The sequence below is a fragment of the Papaver somniferum genome, chromosome 7, assembly GCF_003573695.1.
Source record: "Papaver somniferum cultivar HN1 chromosome 7, ASM357369v1, whole genome shotgun sequence".
Classification (NCBI taxonomy): Eukaryota; Viridiplantae; Streptophyta; class Magnoliopsida; order Ranunculales; family Papaveraceae; genus Papaver; species Papaver somniferum.
The window spans coordinates 151,813,795-151,834,250 of NC_039364.1; the positions used below are offsets into that span (position 1 = coordinate 151,813,795).

General features: G+C 37.2%; 3 protein-coding genes across 5 annotated transcripts; 1 reads left to right on the forward strand and 2 right to left on the reverse strand.

Annotated features, from left to right (window-relative positions):
* The first annotated feature begins 615 nt into the window (after positions 1–615).
* On the forward strand, positions 616–4,452 carry LOC113298768. Its single transcript, XM_026547594.1, has 7 exons — positions 616–1,686; positions 2,531–2,675; positions 2,801–2,854; positions 2,956–3,047; positions 3,261–3,496; positions 3,595–3,768; positions 3,866–4,452. The coding sequence occupies exons 1-7, from the start codon at positions 929–931 to the stop codon at positions 3,961–3,963; spliced, it is 1,557 nt and encodes a 518-aa protein (XP_026403379.1). The 5' UTR covers positions 616–928; the 3' UTR covers positions 3,964–4,452.
* A 191-nt stretch (positions 4,453–4,643) lies between these two features.
* On the reverse strand, positions 4,644–7,184 carry LOC113298767 (leucine-rich repeat receptor-like protein kinase PXC1). Its single transcript, XM_026547593.1, has 2 exons — positions 5,597–7,184; positions 4,644–5,500 (listed from the first exon to the last, which is right to left on the reverse strand). The coding sequence occupies exons 1-2, from the start codon at positions 6,948–6,950 to the stop codon at positions 4,827–4,829; spliced, it is 2,028 nt and encodes a 675-aa protein (XP_026403378.1). The 5' UTR covers positions 6,951–7,184; the 3' UTR covers positions 4,644–4,826.
* A 1,035-nt stretch (positions 7,185–8,219) lies between these two features.
* Positions 8,220–11,780, reverse strand: LOC113293083 (probable 3-deoxy-D-manno-octulosonic acid transferase, mitochondrial). Of its 3 annotated transcripts, none has more exons than XM_026541850.1 (12): positions 11,459–11,780; positions 11,249–11,342; positions 11,067–11,109; positions 10,650–10,772; positions 10,400–10,519; positions 10,235–10,313; positions 9,975–10,091; positions 9,796–9,893; positions 9,263–9,443; positions 9,051–9,170; positions 8,874–8,944; positions 8,220–8,654 (listed from the first exon to the last, which is right to left on the reverse strand). In XM_026541850.1, the coding sequence occupies exons 1-12, from the start codon at positions 11,655–11,657 to the stop codon at positions 8,481–8,483; spliced, it is 1,419 nt and encodes a 472-aa protein (XP_026397635.1). In that variant the 5' UTR covers positions 11,658–11,780; the 3' UTR covers positions 8,220–8,480. The 3 variants fall into 3 exon arrangements, with proteins under 3 accessions (XP_026397635.1, XP_026397636.1, XP_026397634.1); XM_026541851.1 differs by having other exon boundaries at positions 8,266–8,666; positions 9,353–9,443; XM_026541849.1 differs by having other exon boundaries at positions 8,266–8,666.
* Positions 11,781–20,456: the final 8,676 nt, after the last annotated feature.

Genomic DNA, 20,456 nt, shown 5'->3' on the forward strand with positions numbered 1-20,456 from the left:
TCGAAAGAGAGATCCCACTGTGGACAAAATGGAAACAGAACACTATACGACTAACAATGCCTTGTACCAAAAAGGTTTCAAATTTCATAATAAAAGAAAAACCTGAGGAAAAATTTGTACTTAAAAATTATGTGAAATTAAACTTATACGGCCAACAATATGTCATTTATTGAAAAATCTCAAACTTTTACAATAAACGGAACAAAAGTTCAAATTTTAAAACCTAATTAGAAATACTGAAATTAGGAGTGGACGCCTATAGTATGTCGTCCCATACAATTTTGAACCAAATTTATTTAGACGGGATTGTTTACCTTGTAGTGTTCACTACTGACCACCTTTTTGTCCCAAGAAGTGCATGAAAGATTTTGTGGTGAAAGGAGGGTCGGTAGTGTCCATAATAGGACCAAATTAGAGCAAATTGATAATTCCTCTTTCATTTTGAAGAAAAGAGGGACAATAGTGATAGATACAATTTGATCCAAGACTGTTGTAGTGTTCCTCAAGCGAGGGTTGTATCTGAGTTGAATTATTTCCTTCGATCACCCGAAGATTCCCAACCCCCACCTACTACCACAACCACCGAGAGCCATCTACCTAGCAGCTGAGTGCCTGAGAGGCAGCAGGTATATAAAGGACCACCGTCCACTGAAGCAAACCAAAAACTCCGTTGAGTTGTTTCCTTCTTGGGCTTTGAACATAAAACAGAAAAAAGTAGACAATGTGAGGCCCTACACTTTTGTGTGTACATTTATTCAACTCCGTGATAAAACACCGTAACAGTCTCTACTTACACCGTCTAATTCGAAACTAGGGTTTTCTCATAAAATTTCCATCCCTGTAACCTAACGTCCGTTCCCGTCTCTCTCCGAAAATTCCTCTTCCGCTATCCCTAACCCTTTAACTTCCGTCATCAAGCTCCCCATCAATGGCTTCTTGTGACGATGATTTCTCTCTTCTTGGTGATGAAACTCAAACTCCACCACCACCAACTCACCACCACCATCATAATAATGAAGATTATAGTGAAGCTGGATTTGGTAACAATAATGCATTTGGTGATGAGAACGAATCAAATCCATTTGGTGAAGAAGAGTCTGATCCCAACAAATCTAGGGGAAATTCAAGATCTGAGAAAAGAAAAGAACAAGAAGAACTCAGTGATGGTGGAACTACTACACCGTACTCTTATAAAAAACCCAAATCAACAACACCAAATACTAATACTCCACCACCAAATAATACTACTACAATTACTATCAGTACATCATCAGTTGGTATGGATTATAGATACAGAGGTGAGTATAGAAAAGATCGTGAAGAATGGAGTGATACAGCAATTGGTAGTTTACTTGATGCATATATGGATAAATTTGTTCAGCTTAATCGTGGTAATTTACGAGGCAGAGATTGGGAAGAAGTTGCTACTGTTGTTAGTGAAAGATGTGATAAACAAAAAGGAGGAAAAAGTGTTGAACAATGTAAGAATAAAGTCGATAATTTGAAGAAAAGATATAAAGTTGAGCTGAATCGAATGAATAATAGTGGAACTAATGTTAGTCATTGGCCTTGGTTCAAGAAAATCGAACAAATTATCGGTACTTCTTCTACTTCTTCCAAAGGTGTTTCTGACGAAGATAAGTCTCCTGGTTCTTCTGCTAATATGCTTAGACAGCAACCTAAGAGGTATATATAGTGTTTCACTGGTTATTTCGTCAACTCTTGTAATTTCTGCAATTAGTAGTTGTTCTACACCACTGGATTGGAATCATGAGTATTGTTTTATTTGATTAGTCACTTGATAAGTGAAATTTGACTCGTTCACATGAATATATTTAGTAAGTTAAAGCATGTTTGTCTTATTTGGTAATTCACATGATCATGGTTTTGATGTATCATGGAGAAACATGCATCTATTTTAGGTTACTTTTGTTAATCCAAAATCTTCCAAAACCACTTGGGAAATGACTCCATTTGTTTTGATTTCCTTAATTTGTATATCCAAGGCCTCTTAACTGGAATTTCCATGGTTGATTCCGGTGTAATTTGTTTGACGCCATAAATAAGAGAGTACCTTTTTGCGGTATTAGTTAATGATTCTTGTGAGGATGGGAAAATGTAGGGTGGAAGTTTAGGAAATGAAAATAAATTCTTAATTTTGGTATCATGATCTAGTCTTGAAATTCTTCACTTCTGTTTATGTATTATGCTAATGATCAGTGGCCTCTCTGTCCTCCTCTGTTTTGGATTAACAGTCTTCTTTTTACTGTGCGTTCTCTTTCCTCTAGACCTTTGCTGGATAAAAATAATAAACTGTAGAGGTAAATTCTTTTGCGGAAAAATGAGGTTTCTAAATTAGTCTTTGGGGTTCCTTTCATTCATTCAATTTAGACTTGTGTTCAGAAATCAAAGGAAAGCAGTCCTACATCCTAATTTATGTTTATGAAGGTTGTTGTCCAGCACTAAAAGGCTAACCACTATGGCTTTATGTGATTTTTTGTCGAGTATCTCATGTATGTTATCACTACAGGTACGCAATTATAGCACCTAGGCCCGCTGGCATGGTTAATAGCATGAACCCCAAGTCTTTGTCTACTCCTAGATGGCGAAGAGTGGTCTTCAAAATTAGTGGTGCTGCACTTGCTGGGACTGGCCCTCAGAATATTGACCCAAAGGTGCTTGTCTTGGTGCTTTATTGAATATTTTGATGGTTTTCCATGATACCAGCACGGCTATATATCTTCCGTATATGTGGATAATTTATTGTTCCTGTGTATTTAAGTTGAATTGTAATTGGTAGGTGGTCATGCTGATAGCTAGGGAGGTTGCAACGGCTTGTCGCAATGGTGTAGAGGTATCTCCTTGAATTTCATCTGTTTATCTGTTTCCAAATGCTGTATTCTTAAAGCTGTATTTACAATTATGTGTTTAACTTATTTTCATATATTCTGTTAGGTAGCTATTGTTCTTGGAGGTCGCAATTTCTTTTGTGGGGATACATGGGTTGGTGCGACTGGCTTGGAGCGATCTGTAGCATACCAAATTGGGTAATCGGTCTGTTAAAGAATCTTTCAGTTTTTACATTTTCCCTCAATATATCTTTCATGTCTCTGGAAGTGTCAATGGAGTGAATTTCAGTGTTTCAAGGTTTTGCCAAATTTGGTATGTAATTTTTATATCTAATTTTTCTTCTTGTGGGGAATAATTGTAAATGTAATTAATCGTGCACCTTGTTGCCTGGGATTTGTAAATTGTAACAGGATGATGGCAACCGTCATGAACTCAGTATTGCTTCAATCAGCTATTGAGAAGCAGGGTATTCAGACGCGTGTTCAAACAGCCTTCCCGATGAATGAGGTCGCAGAGCCATACTGTAAGCGTCGGGCCATTCGACATCTTGAGAAGGGGAGAGTTGTGATTTTTGGTGGTGTTGGTGCTGGCTCAGGGAATCCACTTTTCACAACAGACACAGCTGCCGCTTTAAGAGCTTCAGAAAGTACTTACTCTTCCCCTGCCACGTCCTGACATATTATGTTATCTTATTTTCCCATTTTGCTGGAAAATCCTGAAAACTTCATGTCTCGTTTTTCCCAGTGAATGCTGAGGCACTCCTCAAAGGTGCCAATATCGATGGTGTCTATGATTGCCAGTCCAGAAACAACACCAGTACGGCCTTCGAGCACATTTCTTATAGGGAGGTGGTTTCCAGAGGTGTAACGTCCATGGACATGATGGCAATAACATTCTGTGAAGAGAACGGAATTCCTGGTTGGTTTTTTCTCTTTCATTTCTGTTTTAATTTTAGTTCACTTTTTATTTCTCACAACTCCCAACTAAGGTGTGAAGCGTATCTTGATTCTTGTAGTTGTAGTCTTCAATCTCCTTGAACCTGGTAACATTTCAAAAGCATTATGTGGAGATAAAGTCGGCACACTTATCGATCAATCAGGAAGGGTGAGCTGATGCGTGCTGCTTTGATGCGCTGTATTATGTGGCATCAGAATTAACTTGTGTGCAGTCAAAAGACTCATTCTTGAAGCAATTACCAGAAGTTAGTTATTTAGCCATTCCCTCTCTTTTCAGTTTTAGATAGTAATTAGCAGCAACACGAAGGAAATTGTGTTTCTTCGAGTGTTTTGATCGCAGTCCATTCGGTTAACTAGTAGTCCCTTGTCTCGACTTCTAATCAGGTCAATAGCAATGATGGATGCATAAGCTTCAGTGTTTGCTTGTTGTAATATTTAGTCTTTCCGCTAGATGTGTCGAAACCTAATCTCATTAGAGATTTTATTTTGGGGATGTGTATAAAATGAAAACAAATGCATCCGTTGATGTAATATTGTAAGGAGGCCTCTATTGTAATAGCACTGAAGTCTGAAATACCTTGAATTTCAAGAAGACGTGTATTATTTGCTTCTGTTAGAAATATAGAAGTGTAACTTGAAAGAAAAATGCACTGGTTTAGTAAATGAGTTTGAGTGGCTCTAAATAAGTAAATTGGGACAACTAAGCCACCGTCACAAATCTATCAGACTGCTAATTCTCATTTTTAACAATGGGAACCAAATTTCTATTTGGTAACCCCCCTATAGCAACCTTTCAGGTTTAATGTTGGTGTGATTCAACAACCACATCACGACTGCTTACTGCTGATAAACTAACATTAATGGAAACCAAAAACTTAACATTAGAAGCAAAGAAGAAAGTCTTTGGAGGAACTAACAGCATTCTGCATAGAGACAATGCAGGCAAGGGAAAAGTTATACAACTATTACAACCAGCGATAGTAGCAAGAACAGATGTCATTGAAGGAAACTGAGGTGGGCTCAGTAGTTGGTCATTGCATCTTCTGTGGTAACAAGAGATGGCGAGACGGAACCACGCCAATCTGAATCATCTGCCATTGGTGACTGCTCCACCCGAAACTCCTCGATCATTTTTGCAACTTCTAACATGGTGGGCCTCATGTCTGCCTGCTGAGCCACACAAGCTAAACCAATATGAAGCATTGCCACCAATTCCTCCTCTATGTTCTTGTACCGCAACAGTTCAGGATCAAATACCTCAGCAGTCCACTCGTCCCTGACAACTGAACGAACCCAAGTTGGAAGATCAACCGCATGTTCATTCTCCTGACGAGGATTGCTTGGCAAAGGATACATAGTTGGAGCCTTCCCAGTGAGGACTTCCAAGAGCAAGATTCCAAAACTGTAAACATCTGCTTTCTGTGAGAGCGTCTTAGTTTGTGCTTGTTCAGGTGCTCTATAACCTCCCAGTCTGGCAGTTGCATGGATGGGATTAAGAAGCAATGCCAATCCAAAATCAGAAATGCAAGCAACTCCATTCTTGTCAAGTAACACATTGGATGATTTGACGTTTCCGTGTGGCACTTTCGATTCACTATATTCTTCATGAATTCGAGCCAGCCCACGAGCTGCTCCAAACACTAAGCTGATTCTTGTGGTCCAATCTAATGGAATCCTTCCAGCTCCACGATTCCCTGATTTCGGTTCAAGAAAAACACATCAAACAACAGTTTAATTGACAATAGAACCTTTAACACAACTGAGTCTTTTGAAAGTCTGAGATAACTTACCATGCAAAAGAGAATGCAAGCTTCCATTTGAAAGGTAATCATAAACAAGAAGCTTCTCTTCCTTTGCATAGTAATACGCTCTGAGACGAACAATGTTAGGATGTCTAAGCTTCCCAATGACATCCATGTACTGTTCAAATTCCTTTCTCTCACAAGGATTTGCATCTTTAAGCCTCTTCACAGCAACAGTAGATCCATCTTCAAGTAATGCTCTGTACACAGTCCCTAAGTTCCCTTTCCCCAACATCTCAGCTGAAGCTCGAAGCAAATCTTCGAGCACAAACTGCCTCCTATTATCAAAAAACACAAGTTTACTTCTATCACTCGCAGTCGTTCCATCGCTTTCTCCTCCACCTCCATTACTTGCGTAAACCCTCCTTTCACCGTTATAATAACTTCTTCTACCTCTTTCACCCTTTTCCGACCCCGAATTCTCTCTTGACCCAACACAGTAAGCAACAACGAAAGAACCAATCACTAGTAAGAATACAGCATTCCCGACAACAATGGCAACTATGGAACCGATACTCAAGCCTTTACTACCAGACTCATTTTTACCCTTATCAACTACTGGTGTAGCAGGAAAAGAAGAAGGGTTTGACGGAACTACAGAATTAGCTGCAGTTGCTGCAACTGACGGCGCAGACTTACTACTACTACTAAATGAACAAGCAGGAAAAGACCCAAACCCACAAACATCTGCATTTCCAGCAAAACTCTTTTCTCCAAACTTAGCCAACAATCTCTCCGGGATCTTCCCGGAAAACCCATTGTTAGACAAATTCAATTCATAAAGTTTAGGCAGTGAAGAAAAATCAGGAACTTGTCCAGAAAACTGATTGTTCTGAAGACGAATAGTCATCAACCGAGAAAGTTTGGAAATCTCGTCAGGAATATTTCCATGGAAATTATTATCAGACAAATCTAATCTAATTAAACGTTGTAATGAACCAATAGAAACAGGTATTTCGCCAGTGAAATCATTACCAGAAAGATAAAGTAACTTAAGATTAGTACAATTAGTAATAGATAGAATTGTTGAGTTAAACCTATTAGAATGAAGATCAAGAAGACGTAGTTGGCTCATTTGTGAAAGTGAACCAATGGGGCCTCTTAAATCAAGAGAAGGAAGCGATAGAGAAGTAACTCTACCATCTATACAGCTAACACCTATCCAAGAAGATAAACATGCATCAGAACCAGTCCAGTTTGAAAGAAGAGTACCATGTGTGTCTGTTTGTAAGCGGAGCTTAGTTAATGCTTCTGTATCATTAAAGGTGGTAGCTTGAGCTAATGAAGAAGATGACGAAAACCAGAGAAAAATGAAGGAAATTGTTAAAACCAGAGTACCCATTTTTTTTGTAAAATAAAAATTTGGAGCTCAATTTCTTGGTTATAGCTGTAGGCGGGATTCAGACAGAGAGTAAGAGAGAACAAAACAAAAAGCTAAAAGTAGAACTCGACTGTGTTTTCCTGACTGAATTTTACTTTTTTTCTTTCTTCTTTTACTTTTTCATAAGTGGTGGGGATGATTAAAGATAGTTGGTAGTAGGGTTAGATTGGGTAGTGGGATAGAATGATGATTGTTACTGCTGCCACTCTCCACTAATCACTCTCAAAAAATTCAAAGAGAAAAGGGAAATTTTATTTTGAATTTGAAGGAACAACAACCAGGCACATTTATATTTGGTAACTGAATAGGGCAAAGATTTAGACCTTTTATCTTGGGTTTGGGGCTTTAATAAATGAGTTGGTAAGATTCCTACGGTATCGTAACGTTACCGCAGCTGCTCATTTACTGACTCTGGTTGTTCTGTTTTGAAATTTCGAAGGCACGCACGAGATTTTTGAAATTTGAACCAACAACAGCCCTTGGATGAGACAAAGGAAGACTCTCTATACTTTATAGTTTATACTCGAAAATGCTTTATACTTCAGTTCTACAGTAATGAGTACAGTAACGAGTTGAACAGAGGAAGTAATAAATAAAAATTTAAAAGAGGAGGAGAAAAGACAAACAAGATTATTATAGTCTACTTACTGACTTGAGTAGAGTATCATGTTTGTGAATTGACTCTGCTTTCAATGTAGTAGGAGTGTAGGACAGAATCGACACATGAGAAAGAAAGCTCTGTTGATGTGGTTGCTTCCTGTGTGTAGTGTAGTAGAGTACTAGAGTCTACTATAAACGATTCAAAATCAAAATGAAATGCAAACAATCTTTGACTTTTTTCTTTTCTTTTCTGGACTCTTGCTTCTGGTAGTTTGGGATAGCAGTAAAAAATAAATAATTCTCTATAAACTGAGAGAGAGAATTGTGTTTTTTTTTTGTGTGTGAAAACGCCTGGGGAGGCCAGGTTTAATGAAAACTGGCTGATTAGAACTCACTGCTTGATAATGTAATTTGGTCCCCTAATCTCTTTCCATATCATTGGATCATTTCGCGTAAGAAATTAATCATGTAAGCATAATCATATATAGAAGAGAACACATGAAAACATTCATCTCACTGCAATTCAGTGTAAGGGAGAAAAGTTAGGAGTAGGTTTGAATCAACCCATCCATTTCATATTTTGAAATGTATGAAATTTGATAAATTTTGAAATGTCAAAGTAAATTTTGGTAAAACAAAAAGTGCAGCTATCTTTTTTCTTTTTCTTTGTTCTTTTGGTGAAAGGATAATTGTACTGCGTCTCTCTGGAACGCAACAAGTTCACTTTAAACTTTTTACATTTTTAAAAGCTACATTGGTTACCAGCACCATGTAATTGTAACCTTGCAACTTCTGGAAAAAAATAGGGGGAAGGAGGAGGTAATACTAACACACAACAACTCCGAATCTAGTACTATTAGTAAATTTCCTAGAATATTTAATGATCGTGGATTACTTAATTTCTGGAGGAAGTGCCTTTTGTATAACATGAATATTAAGGAGATTCCAGATATTTGAGACAACCCCGTTTGAAAGAGCATGAAATGCTTGTTTTGCAGCCATACGATGAGTCTCTAAAGTATTGGCGTTACTAAATAGCTCAAGAAGCTTTTTCAACAGGTCCGTCTGTCCAGAGACCTGCAAGGAGCAGGTTTTAGTGAGAGCTTCTACAGAAGCTGTAGAATAGGGAAATTGTTCAAGGAAAGTTTCACATTGGAAAATACTTGTATAAGAAATTCTATTAAAAATGGGCAGTCTAGTTAATGAGCACTTCATAGGAGGTTATTTTTGTTTTCAACCAAAAATTCCTCCAAGGAATAAAGGTACCAAAAAAGAGACATATACCTGCATTACCGATAAAGGATTTATTTGTTGCATTTCCAGGATCATACGAGAGAAGTGACCAACATAACGGCCTGAGGGACAAAGATAGGAAATAAACTTTGAGCGAATAACAAGTTCCTCAAAAAATCTAGAAGCTGAATTAGTGACGACGCTGAACAGTAAAGTAAGAATAGATACCAGTCAAGACAGCACACCCAGCTGCAGCTGCCTCGGATACGTTATGACCAGCTAAACCAGGCAAGAAAGAACCTCCAATTACAGCTACTGGAATGATCCTATACAAGCTTCTTAGTTCACCTGCAGAAACAAATGATAACCATTGATGATCTATACCTCCTAAAAGGCTAATATATGATCAGTGTACAATGTTGGCAATTTGGAATATTTACCCCAAATTGGAAAATCAAGGCAGTGAGCCCTAAATTTAAGAGAAAGCAGTAGGTTGAAACCCAGATGCACAAATACGTAGGTAAACGAACCTAATGTGTCCACTATGTAGAAATTTGTGCTGGGTAAAATCTTTTCCTTACAAGACCTTAGCACAACATTGAACCCATCCTTCCGGAGTTCCTTCACAAATTCAAAGAGACACATCAGAACCACAGAATATGTGAAGACATCATTAAAATACGGTTGGTGAATGGACTTAAACTAGGGAAGATCCGCACTGAAACATTCTTTCTCCGATATTCCACGAGTCCAACCATTAAGCATGGTGCAAATTACAAAAAAATCTACGATGATAGAGCATCTGGGTTCAAAGAAGATTCTAAATATGACGACATAGAAATTGCAATCATCTGCGGGATTATGAAACACCGAGATCTATCTACCAACAGAACCTTAGAATAAGAAACGTACTTAACATCAACCACAAAACTAAGCACAGTAAAATCTTACAATATAAGAATCAGAGACATACTAGGGCCATCTGTTGTCCTAGCTGAGGATGGCGTGGAACAATAATGGTAATCACATTAGGGTACACTTGCATTAATGCTCTGTGAACCCCTACCACGACTGCGAGAAGAATATTCACAGTTAGTGCCTTCAGGCTCCGAGCTAATGAATGATATAAAGGTGGATGCAGAAACTGCTAACCTTCATCTTCACCCTTGTGTATAGAAGAAGCCATCCAAACAGGCCTATTGCCGAGCCGTAATTGTAGATCTTCTAAGCATGTATTGTCTTGCATTGAAATATCAACATTATTAACAGCTGAAAGGAAAAAAAAAGTGGCATTAAATGAAGATATTTCCCTACAAAATCAATTAACAATTTCAGCTTCCTTAGTAGAGAATATATGATATTGTTCGTGAAAAGGATAGCAGGAATTTCATCCACCAATGACAAATGTTTACCATATTTCAAGTCACCAGCAAAGTTAATAATGAAAGGTGGAGCCTGCAACAGCTGATAGCGGATTGCCTCTACATTGCTCTGATATTGGCATTACAATCATTGGTCAGTCCAAATTGCACATGACTACGGGAACAAAGATATGCATACATGAATGTACTCAATACCAGTGGAGCAATCAAAGAAAACTTCGAGAGCATCGATGAAATCAACGGAAACACTATTGGTGTAGACCAACGGTGGAAGGATTTGGAAGACATCCGAGCATTTAACAATGCCATAGTAATCTGCAAATAACTTCAGAAATGAAATTATATAACATCAGCAATATTGAATACTTGTACCAATAAGGTCTACTGACAGTAACTTTTGAGAATGAATAATGAATCAGATAAAAAGAAAAAGAAAGAAACTTACTCCTTTTTTTGTAGCACCAAAAACAAGATTTGGCCATAGTTCACTTTCCATCAGCATGACTGCGACAGGGTTCCAATAGTCAAGGAAATCATCCATTGCAGAAGGAGTATCAAGGGGAGCATACTGAAATACACAACAAGTCAAAAAGAATGAGAGCAACCAACCAGCAAAAGATTCAGGATCCAAAATGCCAACCAACAAAAGATTTAGTGCAGCATTATCATCGTTGAGAACAAGAATAAACATCTTAATAGAATGAGGCTAGGATTTTTAATACGGCAAGAGAATGTGAGGTTGTCGATAGCCAACAAAATTACTATATCTCTAGCAAAACCTGAAAACGAGTTAATGATATCTCTATACAATCTAGTTTTATAAGACTAATTGCGTACAAGTAGAGCTAGGATCCAAAATTACCTGATACAAGACATCATTCGGTAACCTATCCTTAATGACTTCACTGCAAGACATATTTATTGTTATTTAGAAAAATATGAATTAGTAATCAGACTACGTTCACCATACACTATTCCACTCCATACAACATAAATTTCCAATCTCTTTTGAACCATAAATAACATTTTTGAGCTTAAACTTACAAAGCAGAAGTAGTAGTGGTTGTCATCAAAATTGTAAGATTGGGCTTTTGTTGAATACAACGTCTAATCACTGGAATTGCAGCTAATCCTTCACCTGTAGATTAAGAATTCAAAAATGATCCATTATTGCAGCAGAACTGAAATTAGGGCCCTTGAAGTTAAAAAAAAATGAACCCTAAAAAGGAATCAATAGTGGATTTTGGAAATTACCTAATGAGACAGCGTGAAACCAGAGAAAAGGACCAGGAGGACGATTAATTGAAGGATGGCCTAATCGTTCACGCCATCTAATAGGATGTTCAAGACCTCTAAACCTCCGCCATTGAAGATGAATGTAAATAAATGGAGATAAACTGTAACTTACAGCTCTGTACGCCATGTAAATTACTTTCCCTTTGTCTATCATCATTTTTCATTTCCTATACATTTCCTGGTTTCCTTCTTTCTGAAAACAGATTCGAGGTTTTGTTGCAGGAAATCGGTATGACCGTAGTGCAGGTTGGAATAGGAATGATTTTTGAGCCAGCTTAAACCCCGGGATTACAATCTCTTACAATATTTCAACCCATCATTTATTTTTTCTTTTTCTTTTTATTAAGGGAATATAATAAAGTGCCCATGTTGCGAAATGTATTCAAGAGAATGCCCATATTTGTTTCGATATGAATTAACTGCCCATCACGTTAATAATTCCGTTAGGACTCCCTTAATTAGTCTTTGTTCGTTTACTTGTCGGACTTTGCTGTCGCAATTACTTTTTTACCCACGATAACTCAGAAGCAATTTGGTTTACGGCACCATAACTGTCCGTCTCCCTCTTCTTCTGTGTCTCCCTCGTCCTCCTCTAAACCCACAGTACTTCTTCTCCCAAACTTGGGGTCTGTTTGGCAGCTTGTATATGATAAATGTTGTCCAGATTGGGTATTTATTGGTTTATCCAAAACTATCATGGCAATGGTTATTTTAAATGGTGTTTGTTTTCCACATCGGGTTTATGTAGTATGTTGTTTTTCTACAGACTTGTTTCCAAGCTAAATTAATTAATTAAAAAATAAATAAAAAACTAAACCTTATAAAAATAACTGTCTAATCCAGAAAAGGATTAAGCTATTCCAGGTTATACATGGAATTTCAAAATCCCATCTTTTTAGCCTCCTAAAATTTGGGGTAATACACCAATTTTATCTTGACATGAAATAAGCATCCACACAAATATAATATACGGTTATTGAAGGAATAACCCAACCTAGGTTGGGTTATCAAGGCTGCCAAACACGACCTTAGTCTCTGATCTCACGTCTCAAAATGTTCATAGATAATCTACTCCTAATTTTCACCATTCTTCAAGTTCTTGTTTGATTAAGCTCGGGTTTCCAGCTAAAAAATCAAAAAGAAAACAGGGATTTCAAAGTGAATGGTTAGTTGGACATTGTCACCAATTATGTTGGGATTCAAATGGAATTGTAGACGAAGATTAATCTTGTTGAATTTGTTTTTTTTTTTCTTGTTTTTTTTATTTTAAGGGGTTTTGTTTGTTACATGTGGAATTTTAATTGGGGGATTTTAGGTAGATCGAATTGCATTTGGGGGATCGATGGGTTGTGTCGGGTTTTTCAGTTAGGGCTGGTTTGAATTGGGTTTCTGGTGGTGGTGGTATGAAGGTGGTGGAAGGTTAATGGCGTTTAAGTGCTGAAATTTTACATTTTCAATTTAGGGTTCAATCTGTGTACTGTTTGGTGCTATAATTATTAGTATCAATCTGTTTTTGAATTAAGATGAGTTTGATTTTCAATGGTGGTGAACTGTGATAGTGAAACAGTGGTGCAAGATGGAATATTCGCATTATTTTGGTTGGTCGGGGTTTGTTGATTTTTGGGGATGAACAAATGAAGAAGGAGATGAACATGTTTCAGACTGGTTAAGGGAGTTGATAGTCTTTTGCCAAGACTGAATTACTACCACGTGTGCGTCAAACAGCCGTAAGAATTACTACCACGTGTGCATCAAGCAACAGCTTACGGCTGTTAAGCGTTTTTTCAAAAAAACTGACGGAAAAGGTTAAACTGTGGGCATTTAATTATATCGAAAAAACGTAGGCATTTTCTTAAATGCATTTTCCCACATGGGCATTTTACTAAAAACCCCTTTTATCAATGGATAAAGAGTATTACATTAACTAGTTGGAAGCCTAACAAGCTAAACTCCAACAACATACTACTACATTAATTTAACAGGTTGCAGTACTAGCCTACCAGCGAGCCTCATGGGTAACCTAGCCAACGAAGTCGAAGCGGATGGGGGGCTGAGATTGTGTCACAAGGGGGGCAAACTAACACTACCTTCCATGTTAATTTCTGCAATATTACGTCATTGGGGGCTCGAACCTGGGACCTCCTGGAACGCATGAAACTATGAGAAACGGGGATGACCACCTGAGCTAGGTGCCCGTTTTTATAGGAAAACAGAGTAGCGGACCAAATAAAGTGGCAATCTCAAAGTTACATTAGGTTATGCATAGCACCAGGCCGAATAGCCTCATTGTAAACATAATAGTTTGGCTGGGAGAGATACCCATTACATCAAAAGTCTGGAGAGTAGTAAGTAACTGCTGGAGGTTAGGCCCCTTCTGGTTGAAGTTTTTCGAGATGAACAGATTGAATAGAAAATTTTGCTAATTTAATTGTCGATAAGTTTTGTTGATGTTCAACTTTGTTAAGTTTCCTATGACAAAATCAATTGCATCAAAATTTTCTCCCTTCATCTGGTGGAATCCTATGTGAAATCTTCCTTGAACCTCCTTTTGGTAGGCCTTAGCTTCAAATTTGATGTTAGCTTTATGAATCTCCTTGCCCCATTTCAGAGCTAAATCATCCCCTCTTGAAGCTCCGTTGATTTCAGAGGTACTACCTTTGAGTTCCTTGCTCCCATGCATTTCCCTAAAGAAGACAATGCAATTAAAACAAAGTTGGTGTAAAGAAAGATATCACCATTAGCATCATGCAAGAAGACTTCCATAGTACAGATGCTAATAGTGATCCCAAATCAATCTTTATGGGTTTTTTATAATCCTATCATTCCTTTCATCATGATTTTTTTGATAGTAAATATTATTTGAGAATATGCCCTGGATTGTGTATCACTATGTCAAAAGAACAAAAATGCTGAGTTATTCCGCTAACAGTAGTACTAACATTAGGAGTGATATTTATGAAAACAAAGTCACATCTAGCTTTCCAGATAAACCAACATATAGTGGCTATATTGGCACTCCATCTTGCTAGGAGAGTATTTGGCTTGAACCAATTGTTAAGCCAATCGTGAAAGGAGTAGGCCTTCCCAAACATATGGAGTTGTATATCAAAAAGTTGTATCCAGCCTACTGAGGAAGTAGGACATGACATAAGAGCATGAGTAATATCCTTATGGGCACACTTGCAGATTTTGCAGAAAAGATCCATATAATGAAAAATGTTGGCAGTCTTAGCATTGGTTGGGAGTATGCCATGAGCACATTTCCAAATGAAGAGAGGGATTGCCGGGGACATATCCAGTTTCCATATCTCCATCCAAGGGGTATTGGAGCTCTCATTAGCATATTTATCAGAGATATGTTTGTCACATAAGGATTTGACAGTGAAATCTCCCTTGCTAAACAAACTCCATATGAGTCCATCATCTTCTCCCCTATTGTGATTAGTGAGCTGGATGGCATTTTGAATATCCTGAGAGAACCAATTAGCTATAAGACTTAAGTTCCACTCTCCAGTATCATTGTGGAGTTTATTGACAATTATAAGGTATGGAGGGCAATTGAGGTGGCTTTGTTAGAAGTGCCTCCTAACCAAAGAACCATTTGTCCTCCTTGATGTGAATTTGAGTATCATTTCCAATTCTCAAACAATAGTATTTTTGAATGTTGATTATACCTTCAAGAATACCTTTCCGAATCCAAGAGTCAGTATGTTTGGGTTTTGTTTCCATTCTTATGACTTCCTGGTTTGGCAGGTGAATAGCCTTCATAGAGAAGGAACAAAGGGAGTGTGGCTAAGTTATAAGTCTCCAGGGAATTTTAATGATCATATCATTATTGAAGTATTCTATATTCTTGAATCCCGGACCACCTAGATCCTTTGGTTTGTTAACAACATCCCTGGCAATGTAGTACAATCCTTTTGGTCTGTCTTGTTCCTTATTCCAGAAGAAATCCCTCTGGGTAAAGTTTATCTCTTTGCATGTAGTTTTTGGAAGCTTGAAGCAGTTCAATTGGTATATACTTGAAGTAGAAGTAACAATGTTTATCATGGTTACTTTTTCAGCAGTAGACATTTTGTATTTCCTGCCAGCTAGACTGAATTTTAATTTATCAATGCAAGGTTTAAAAGCTTGCACTTTGCTTTTTTTTTTTTGTGTGAATAAAGGAGAGCCCAAATATTTATCCTTCACATCAATCTTTTGGACCTTCATGAAGTTGCTGATACTATCTGCAATATCTGGGGCAGTATTCTTGTTGGAGAAAATATTATATTTAGAGAAGTTAATCATCTGACCAGAGGTGAGGCTGAAGTCCTGAAACACTTTGACTAGATTTTTACATTCCTCCATGTTGGCCTGAGAGAAGATCATGCAATCATCAGCAAACAGAATGTAGTTAATGGCTGGAGCATTGGTACAGATTTTAGTTCTATGAATAAGTCTTTGATTTTCAGCATTGACGAGGCTTCTGGTGAGAGCTTCCATATAGAAAAGGAATAAATAGGGAGATATGGGATCTTCTTGTCTGAAACCTCTAGAAGGTTTGAAGAAATTTCCAGGAGTACCATTGACCAGAACAACCAAGTTGGTAGTGGAAATGCACTGGTGTATAAGATTACACCGTTTAGAATTAAATCTCATTTGTATCGTAATGCTCAGAAGAAATTCCCAGTTAACTTTGTCAAAAGCTTTATGCATATCAATTTTTATACTCGTAATTCTTTTAGAACCTTTCTTGCCATTTTTGGTATTCATGTGGTGTATGAGCTCACTTGGAAGGGGGAAGTGAGCTTAGGTAAGAGGGGTTTGAGTCTTTGAGTAAGGAGTTTAGAAATGATCTTGTATTCTGGGAATACATATTTATACAATAACCGCAATCGCAAGGTGTCTAACTAGTAGACATAGGCAAGTACGGGTCGAACCCACAGGGAGCGATGAAAAATACTGTAACCAATATTCCTAATTGACTAACTAGAAAAAATGTTTTTGAGATTGTTAGAATTGAAAATGAAAAAATAAAATTAAACTAAACTAATGGATTGAATCCAATGTAAAAGTCGATAACTAGGATTTTCGGGTTCTGCCTATTTAATCATCTGAAACTTATTATAATTTCTAAAATCAATCTCCTTTATAACTCAAGACAATTTATTGGAATCAAGCACGTGTCTCGAAAAAATAATACATTAAAATTCAAAATTATTTTTCGTCGGTATAATTTTCTTTGCTTTTAAGTAGTCAGTTCTAAAGAATTATTTATCAATCCAAAAGTGTATCTCATCAAACATTACTAAACATGGCATATCAATCTAAAGAGTAAACAACCAATGAAGTTGTCCAATAAATATATAATCTTTAAAGAATTACATATCAATTTATAATTATACGTCGTCAAAGAAAATAATTCAAGCACGAAGCATCAAATATAATTAATCAAGCAAATAACGAAGATAAATTACTAAACATTTGAATCATTATTATGGAGAATTAAAATTGAGTTTAAACAATTAAAAATGGTTTCTTCCTAAAACCTTAGTTACAAAAATCTAGCCAAACATGATTTTCTCAAAAACCATAAACATATAAACATATAAGACAAAATCAATCGCAAATTGAAACGAAATTGAGACAACAAAACTTCAAACCGTAATCCCCTTTTTCGTCTATAGGCTGCTTCTTTTCTGTCTCTCCAAAACGGCGTCTAACCGGCCTCTCCAAATCCGAAATCAAGCTAAGAACTTTCCAAAATCCCTTCCCGTAATATCCTTTTACGAAATAAAATCTCATCATCACCTTTTAAATTTCCTTGGATCCCTCGTAAATAGCTTGATGTATGGATAATTATCCCATTAAGAGCATCCACAGTCATGACCAAATTCGGGGACTATACCCAAATTTGGTCCAAAAACCAGCCACAGTGGAAGGGACTAAAGCTATATATGGTATGGAAAATTAGGGTTTGAGACTAAATGTAGTCACTAACCGGACCAAATCAACATATAGTGGGGCGCATGTATTAATAGCGTTTGAGATTAGACGCAAGTATAATGAACGTTTGTATCCAGGCGGAAATAAAACCAACGTTTGAATGGGGCGCAGTTATTAGCTCCGCCCAGCCAAACTCATATAATACCTGCGCCTCACACCAGGCGTGGTTAATATATCCGCCCAAAATGGGGACCTGTGTGTTTGTCGTGTAAAACGTCCCATGAAACGCATCTTTTATCCCCGTCTCACTCCATGCGTTTGTAATACTTACGCCCCTATCCAAGCGTGCACAATACCAGCGTCTCATACGTACGTTCACAATACCCACGCCTCACTGTCATACGCTCGTTATACTTACGTTTAACTTGGGGCGCTATTATATCGTCCGCCTGATTAAATTTTAGTCTTTCACCACTGCATTTCACCTCCACTATACCCAATTTTTTTTAGCTTTTAGTATGGCTTTTAGTATTTAGTCCCCTTCATGACTGTGGTTGCTCTAAGTGCTGTGATATTTATGAAAGGAAGAAATGAAATACTCTTCCCAATCACTCATTATCCTTGCAATCATGAGTGGGTCCTTAAGTTTTCGTGTACAACACAAAACCAAACATGTATAACGTTCAAAATGTGTCTAGCTTGGTCCGAGCTTTACCACACTAACATCTATTGATGCTCACCAAATGAGCACTAGTTACTTGGTAGCACCAAGTCCCCACTTCCCAAATGAGCACTAGTTACTCCCATGAAATTAAGCCTAAAAGACACTTCAAGCCACATGCCATATAACAACACCAAATGGCCAGACTGCTACACTTCTTCCAGTTCTCTTTCCATGTTCAGCCTGGGCACATATCATAACAATATTTCTGCCGAACCAATTTCATTGAAAAACGTGATACACCATAATTAATTCTCTATTTTGATACCGTATGTAGGAACGCCACTTTGGCCTCCAGTTAGCCATTTATTCTCTGATAATTAGATTTACTTGTATTTCCTACAAATAGCATAAAATATTGTAATTAGGCAAAATATCGAGTCATAGCTAATATAAGTATAGTATAAAATGTAACATTTACGTGCTTATCAAACACACTCACACTTATATTTTACTAGTCCTCAAGCAAAACAAACAAAACATAGTCGCTAACCAGGTGGATATGGAGCGTTGTCTGCTAAACAACAAGACAGACTCACTAAGCAGTAGTGAAGAGATGTCTGCTAAATAGCGAGACGGATTCACTAAACAGTGGACAAAGATGTTTGTTAAACAGCTAAACAGAAAAACCCGCTAAATAGCTGGTCATAGAAAATAATCTAAAAATAATTAAAAAAAATATTATGTAGACCCGCTGAACAGCTAGTCTGTATCGCCCCCAAAGCTAGCAGCTGACTAATCCAAGAGATTAACTAAATAAAGAGGCACTAAAAATCTAAATCATATACTTAAGCATTCAATTGAAAAATTTGCTACAAAACTCAACCCAAAAACTAGCCCCATTCTGGAATATATATATATACAAGAAATCTTCTCAAATGATACATATACAATAGTCATTTGGTTTACAAATAAATTATACAACATAATAAACATATCCGAAGTTAACTAACTAACGAACTTAACGCTTGAAGTTTTCGCTGCTCAACTCTGATCTGTCTCTGAAACTGAAAGTGGGAATGGGTGATAACATCATCCCTAAAAGGGGTGCCCGGTAGAAATAACATTTAACTTTGATGAAATCATGACAAGACTTGGAAAGCAATACATGCTTTCCCAACATTAAATAGCGACCAAGTCACTGAAATGACAAACATGTATATGGACAAACTCCTTCTTCAAACAATACATAATATGGTTGTAAATTCCGAACTCGCGAATTTACACGTAATAGTTTTTATGGATGTCGGCAATTCCGAACTCGCAAACTGACGACCAATATAACATAAAAGCTCGTAGGTATAAATGTGAAGGAGTGTATCCTATATACCACAGGTGGAAATTCTTATTTCCCATAACAATTCATATTTACAAACAAAACATTACAAGTCCTTTCCAAACCATAAAAAGATTAAAAGAATCAACAGAACTATCAATAATACAAACTAAACAATGCATGGAATGCACACCAGACAATGCATGAATTTGTTAAACATAAACTTTTGTAAAAGCAACAACAATGGTTTCAAAAGAGTTAAATGTAAATTCCCACCTCTTTTGATGACAAGCCACGCCTACCTCGAGATCCACGATCCACTGGTTTATCCTTTGAATCGATCGTTGTTAATATAGACTAACTGTTAATCACACAAGAACTCTAAGAATCTAGCCAAAAGGCTCACACAAGGATCATAACATAATTCATACAAGTTCCAGTTATAATCTAAGTGAACTATTTAATGGTTTTAAGCCTATAATGGTATCTCATTATCTAACTTTACATATGTAAGAGTTTACTAATCCAATTAGGTTGGTTCTATAACCCATTAGCTAGTTCTTATGAATATCTACAACTTTGTAGAAGAAGCCAAAGGCTAATTCGGATCATAAGGGGTCCAAAATCCAAATCATCAAACTAGGAAAACTAACTCTAATCCCAGTTAACTAAACTCGGCCCATTAGCACAAGGTCTGACCCAACTGGGTCAACTAACGGTCAAAGGGTTAACTAAAAGTCCACGTACGTCCAAGGTAAAGTCCAGGGTCAACTATTCAAAGTCAAGTCGGTCAACTGAGTCAACTCGAGTTAGTACAGGTAACTCGGTGAGTCAAAATGATTCAACTCAGTCAGATAACTGAGTTAGACAGACAATTTAGTCAGACACTAGCTGAACAAAAGAACACTGGCCTGAGCCATTGCACAGGCCAAAGGCAAAGCTACAACAGAACTTGTTCAGCTGCACACAAAACATATCATGACTATAGTCTCAACCTAACTTATTTTCATACAATAACATCTTCTTCTTAA

Bases quoted from the DNA above. Each gene is read 5' to 3' on its own strand.
- LOC113298768 (XM_026547594.1), top strand. From the start codon at position 929: ATGGCTTCTTGTGACGATGATTTCTCTCTTCTTGGTGATGAAACTCAA. The intron at 1,687-2,530 runs GTATATATAGTG...TTATCACTACAG, and splicing joins CTTAGACAGCAACCTAAGAG to GTACGCAATTATAGCACCTA. The intron at 3,497-3,594 runs GTACTTACTCTT...CGTTTTTCCCAG, and splicing joins CGCTTTAAGAGCTTCAGAAA to TGAATGCTGAGGCACTCCTC.
- LOC113298767 (XM_026547593.1), bottom strand. From the start codon at position 6,950: ATGGGTACTCTGGTTTTAACAATTTCCTTCATTTTTCTCTGGTTTTCG. The intron at 5,501-5,596 runs GTAAGTTATCTC...AACCGAAATCAG, and splicing joins CTTGCATTCTCTTTTGCATG to GGAATCGTGGAGCTGGAAGG.
- LOC113293083 (XM_026541849.1), bottom strand. From the start codon at position 11,657: ATGATGATAGACAAAGGGAAAGTAATTTACATGGCGTACAGAGCTGTA. The intron at 10,314-10,399 runs GTATTGAGTACA...TGCCAATATCAG, and splicing joins TTTCTTTGATTGCTCCACTG to AGCAATGTAGAGGCAATCCG. The intron at 8,945-9,050 runs GTATCTATTCTT...TTTGTCCCTCAG, and splicing joins TGGGTGTGCTGTCTTGACTG to GCCGTTATGTTGGTCACTTC.